Source organism: Peromyscus leucopus, chromosome 6, assembly GCF_004664715.2.
Source record: "Peromyscus leucopus breed LL Stock chromosome 6, UCI_PerLeu_2.1, whole genome shotgun sequence".
In the NCBI taxonomy this organism is placed as follows: Eukaryota; Metazoa; Chordata; class Mammalia; order Rodentia; family Cricetidae; genus Peromyscus; species Peromyscus leucopus.
This window is the reverse complement of record NC_051068.1, coordinates 130,927,159-130,933,158: the sequence shown is the minus strand read 5'-3', so window position 1 is coordinate 130,933,158 and position 6,000 is coordinate 130,927,159. Positions and strand designations below refer to the sequence as shown.

Here is a 6,000-nt window from a genome sequence, read left to right as displayed (position 1 = left end):
GTCTATAGGAGTTACACCTATTCAAAACAACACAAGTACCAATGTCTTTGTAATATCTCTAAACTATAGACTTGACTGGCTTACCAGGCCTTGATAATTCCAACGTGCTCCAGCTTGAAAACATTAGCTTAACGAATTGTTCTCAGAAAATCCAGTCTTCAGATAAAGGAATCCCTATACCTCGATGTCAGCAAATGCGTTATTACTTTAAGGGCCTGAAAAATGTAGTTCCCATGATTGAAAAAAATAAATGTCTAAAGAGAAGAAATTTTGCTTTATTTATCATGGTCACCATGTTTAAGAAACAATGAAAAGCACATTGTTGTTGCTAAATAACTATTATACATCTATTTCAGTATTAGAATAGATGATAAATGTAAAGATTCAAAAGATATTTCTGGAAAAAAAGACTGAAGTAGTTGAGATAATGTTTAGGGGAAAACAAAACTATTAAACAAAGATTAAAAAAAATAAACACATAAAGCCAGGAATTGTGGTACACATGTGGATTCCTACACTCAGGAGTATAAAGCAGGAGAAATGAGTTTGAGGGGTCAGAATGCAGTACATAAGTGAGACTTTATCTCAAAAACTAATCCCCTTTGGCTCCCAATAAACCAAATTCCAATAAACAAAAACCAAGCTACAAGTGTGTGTTTATATACATTTAAATAGATCATAAGTATAAAAAGATTACATAAAAGAGTACAATATTCTTCATGTTCTGATATTTAAAAATAAAGAAGCAATCCTAAACAACCAGTTCTTTAGCTAATATCCGTAAGCACACATATAGACACAGGTATGTTTTCTTTCCAAACAGTACCACAATTTCATCTGCATGATACAATCCTGACTCTTACTAGAACAATATATTAAAAATATTGTTTCTAATTAAGATATTTGGTATAGGCTTTTGTTAGGTATTCTTAGCTGAGATCTAGTAGCTTTAGCAGCCTTGCATGGATAAAAAGACTATTTTGTCAACACCTTACATAAGGTCATTATAAGGGAAACAATAATGTTAATAGATTTCCTTTTAAGTAGAAATATTCTCATGTATGACTTCATTTATTGAAGTTTTAAGTCAGTATCGCAGACTATGAAGCTTTGGGTTTCTTAAACTCAGCATTGGTTGTTTGATTGTAGGTTTGTCATCCAAAAGTGCTGCTTCACTCTCAGTGGTTGGAAATCTTTTCTGATATATCAAGGGGTATTCCTTCTGAAACTTAAAAATGAGGGAGAAGAATATTAGAAGTTCTTGAATATTATCTCCCTAGATGAAGCTTGTCAAGTATTCTTTTATCTGACTCCTGCTTCTCTCTTTACATTTGTGAAGGGGACACCGTAAGAGCCTTCAACTCCAGTCAGTATTATAATTCCAGGATTCTCTTCTGTTAATTCTCACCCTAAACTCAAATCTCTCTCACTGGTAAAGCCTAGGAAGGTCACAGGAATTTGGTGCAGTTTGTATTTCTCTCGAGTTTTTTAAGGCTGTGTTCTTTCTAGAGCTTTAGAGCTGAGAGTTCTAAACATTGGTAGAGATGAGTCATTCAGAGATAGGTATTATAATGAAGATTTTACATACGCTTTCCCAGGTTAATTCAAAGTTTGATTATACAATATACCAGTGAAATAAAAGAAAATAAATTAATATTACTGTAATTATTATAAATTTAAGATGGACTAAAATCAAACAGATATTAATTCATATACTTTAAGTATATAATGAAGAACAATATATAATATATTTATATATATTTAAATTTATTGTAAATATATTTAAAAGTTAAATTTTTATCTCAAAATATCACGAGAAATAGCAATCACTGATCACACACTAGAAAAAATTTGTAAGATGGAGAAGTTGTGCATTCTCAAACCTGTCTCAGTTTTCTCCTTTTCTCCTTTAGAGGCAAGCTTTTACTTCTAACAATATTCTCCAAAAGTTCTTCAATTGCAGCTTGAGAAGCTGAAATTTTCTGCTCATTAAACTCTTGAGTACTAATCTGCTTACAGTAAGAATATGTTGGCAAAGGAACAACTTGTCCATCTCCGGGATTTTTAACCTGTAAGCAAAGAAACAAGACAGTGAAAATCTGTATGTTCTGGTCTTATTTTTCCTGTGGAGAGCATTTTTGGTGGAATCTAATATCTATCATTTTGGCATCAATAAAACATTCACTGTGTTAAGAAAACTGAATATTATACAGTAGAGGTAAGTGAGCAGGATCTAAATCCAAGCCTCATAGCACCAAATTAACTTCTGATTTGTTTCCTCATCATTAAAATGAAGATTGCATGAGAAAATGTATATGAAAGCACTAAACGTAGCTATTATTCTCACTCTGAACCACAGATTTTATTATTTGAAGTATAAAACATAACAATTAAAATAATGTTTTAATTCAGTTTAAAATACCAATATTTTGACTTAGTAATGAAGCATTGACCCATTGTTTTTGAGAGCAGAACATGACCAGAGCCCATATATATTTATTGATAATGAAGTTTAAGGTACAGTTATAATATACAGGAGAAAAAGCACAAACAAAATGTGTTTTCAGATAATACCCAAATATAGTAGATATCTGCTCCTTAGTGTTTTTTTCTCCTTTTCCTATTAACTTTTTTTTTATTCTATGTATTCTAACCTTTCTTATTTTTTTAAAGAACAAATTCTGTTTTAACTATATAGAAAGTATTGGAATAAGACTCTATCAAACTTACTCTCTGACTTTCAAAAAATGGACATAGCACAAGAAAATCAAGAGTCCATACGTAGGGACTGGGGAGATGGCTTAATGGGTAAGATGTTTCCCAAGCAGGCATGAGGACTTGAGTTTGAATCCTCAGTACCTACGTAAAAACTGGGCACAGGATGCTTCTGTAACCGCAGAACTGAGAGTAGATTACTGAAGTTTTGTCTAGCCAAATTAATTAACTCCAAATTCATAGAGAGACCCTATTTCAAAGTCAAGTTGGAGAATGATGGAGGAAGATCACTGAAGTTGATCTCTGGCCTCCACATGTACATGCATATGCATAGAGTCCATTATCAGAATTTTTTCCAATTGGAGGTTGAGTGATTGCCGTTTTCACCTTGGATTTAAAAAACAACAACAACAACAATTCTGTGACAAAGGAACTTCAATTATCATATTCCTCATAATGTAAAGGAAGCATTTGTCAACATATGACTGCAAAAGAGGAAAGGCCAAGAAGAGTCCCAGCGCTGTGTGAGTTTCCAGGCTCTATCTATTCCTGATTTAGAGAATGTTTATATGAGCTAATAAATGTCCATTTTTATGGGGTTACTTTAAGATGAATTTGCTACTTGTAAATAGCTAATGCAGAGATGTTAAGGCTCAAAATACCTACGTGGCCCTTTCTAATGTAGTCAAGATGTTTCTCCACTGCAGTCTGTAAATAAGTGGGTACTTGAAGAATTTCCTGATGATGATCCATTAGGAAAGAAACTAATCTTGAAGCGAGAAGCTCATCAAGATCCACTTCCTCAGCACAACACAGCACACACCGAGAAAAAGTACGTATCATCTACAAAAAGATGGCAACTTAAGAACCTAAGATTTCATATAAATGACAATGTCAATAATTTCCAATTTTCATTATATGATATGTGGGGATAAAGTTTTAAGGAGACTTCGGTTTAGAACACATGGAATTAATTCATTAGAGTTAGGAAGGTAAGAATTCTATTACATTACCGTACTTTAATAAGCATTTGTTACATATTTTTGTTAACAAAATTCCAATGGAGTATATTTAATGGTTTTTTCTTTAATTTTTTTATAGTTTTATTAATAAATACCTATTAATTAGGTATTCTATTAATATAGAGATTTAATCCTTAAGCCAACAGCTGTTAGAGAACAAAGACTTATTACATTAAACAAATTCCACAAAACCACAAACCAGGAGAATACACAACATATGAAACACATAAACAACAGAAGTTGTAAAGCTGGCAGTATTTATCTTTTGAAATTTTGGGAAACAGCTGTTAGTGATTACTAGTGTTTAGATAGTGAGTTAATGCAAACATCTCCATTTCCATCATAAGGATTTTATAACTCTGGGAGAATTCTTGCCTCAAAACTCATTGCTCTCATAGTCTTATAATCCATATCTATAATACACAATAATTAGAATATTTGAATTCTATCTTAAATATTTGCACATAGTACATGAAGAACATATTTATTGATCTGAACTATCCTCTTTTCTCAGCTTTTTGTTGTTTGTCTATATTCTCCTTCTTATAGAACCCTTTTTACATTTGTTACTATCATCTTAATGTAGATGACTAAAAAAAAAAATGCCCTGATTTTGCTTCACAAGGTTCATATTTCCAAAATTCTGTTGGATAAATTTTATTTAGATGCCCTAATAATGTTAAAACCAAAGTAGAAAACTAAAATTATCACCTTTCAAACATCATCCCTTAATAATTTCTTATGCTTTTCAAAAATGACATAATTATTCAAGAATATTTTTCTTTTTTATCTATTCTGTCATTGTTACTGAAGTGTCCCAGTGATGAACAAAACAGCTGAATAGAGCTCCCAGGTTCCTTATTGTGAGAATCTTTTATAGATTTTTAGCTGGAGTCTAAAAAGTGACTATTTTTAAGAGAAACAAGAGACAGTGAGGGAATTTAAAAGATTTATTTTTTTTAATCAATATCTGCATATAAATCCTTCTACCCTAATTCTCTAAGGAGCCTGAATCTGGGACTGCTTCGCAACAGGTTTTTGTTGTTGTTTTTGTTTTACACTTCTTGTCCACAATGATTTATTATCATAAATCATCAGATACAATTTCCCCACTGCCATATTCTCTGAAATTCTTTGACATATTATACATTGATTGCTTACTCACTCTCTGCTTCAGAGTTGTAGTATTCTTACGTTTGAACAGTACCTACAAATCCTCTTCCCACTCCCTCAGACAGAACTGATGATACAAGATGATATAATAGACTGACTAGCTCAGTCACTGTGAGGTATACAGAATGGTCGAGAAGGCAAAGGGTTCTGCTAAGATTAATACAAGGTGAAAGTATAATAGCCTAAGAACAAAGAATTTGTGTAACACTATTTTCTGCTAGAAAAGATCAAGTTTTTAGGGTTGTTTTGTTTTTAAATTTAACTAACTTTTAAATACAAATACTTGCAATAAAATAAAACAATAACGAAATGACCAATCATACAAAACCAATAAAAACTAAGAACTTAACCTTGGTAGAATATATAACACTGTGGAACTACTAAGCTTTATTTTGTTTTTTGGACACATGGATTTACTTTTCTGGGGCTACTTTGTTTTCTTTAAAGTGATTTAAAAATATTTTATGTATTATTTTATTTTTGAAAACTTTTCTAACTCAAGTATTATAAGATAAAAATATAACATAAGTAGTACTTTCAAATAGCTTGATCTTCTTTTAGTTGATAGTCAGGGCTTACTCTTTCCATTATAAGAAATACTGCCCCCCCCCTCGCCCCCGCCCTCAACACTGCTGCCACACATACACACCAAGATTCAGGGAACATTATGGAAGAGGCAGAGGTCAGGGAGAATTTGAATGAAACAGGGTTTGCAGGATATGACAGAACTAATAAATTCATAAACTCACAGCAATGGTTGCCTGCACAAGACCAAACCAATCAATATTCCAGTAAAGTGGAGGAATTTACAAGCTCCATCCCGAGTTGAAGAGCTGCTGGCAGTTGATGACTATTAGGGGAGGAAAAGTCAGTTTTCTTTAGGGATGTGGTCCCAGCTGGGCCAATGATTCTCCAGTGAATAGCCCTATAGCCATGTATATATGGGCAACATAATGGGGCTCAATGAGTTATTTAAAAATGAGTATATAAAGTAGGAAGGAGGGGTGAGGAACAGGGGGTAAATATGGTCAAAATACATTGTATACATGTATGAAATTCTTGAGAAATATATAATACATGATATAATATT

The 6,000-nt window shown here is 32.4% G+C and overlaps 1 protein-coding gene across 3 annotated transcripts in view; it reads right to left on the bottom strand.

Moving 5' to 3' along the window:
- Positions 1-255: 255 nt before the first annotated feature.
- The window catches only part of Depdc1 (DEP domain containing 1), a 39,485-nt gene continuing 33,740 nt past the window's right edge, over positions 256-6,000 (bottom strand). For all 3 annotated transcript variants that reach the window (XM_028890372.2, XM_028890373.2, XM_037207261.1), the window contains 3 exons: positions 3,382-3,558; positions 1,884-2,069; positions 256-1,228 (listed from right to left, as the gene is read on the bottom strand). In XM_028890372.2, the coding sequence (XP_028746205.1) occupies positions 1,088-1,228; positions 1,884-2,069; positions 3,382-3,558 (504 nt within the window). In that variant the 3' untranslated portion in view covers positions 256-1,087. The remainder of the gene's footprint in view (positions 1,229-1,883; positions 2,070-3,381; positions 3,559-6,000) is intronic.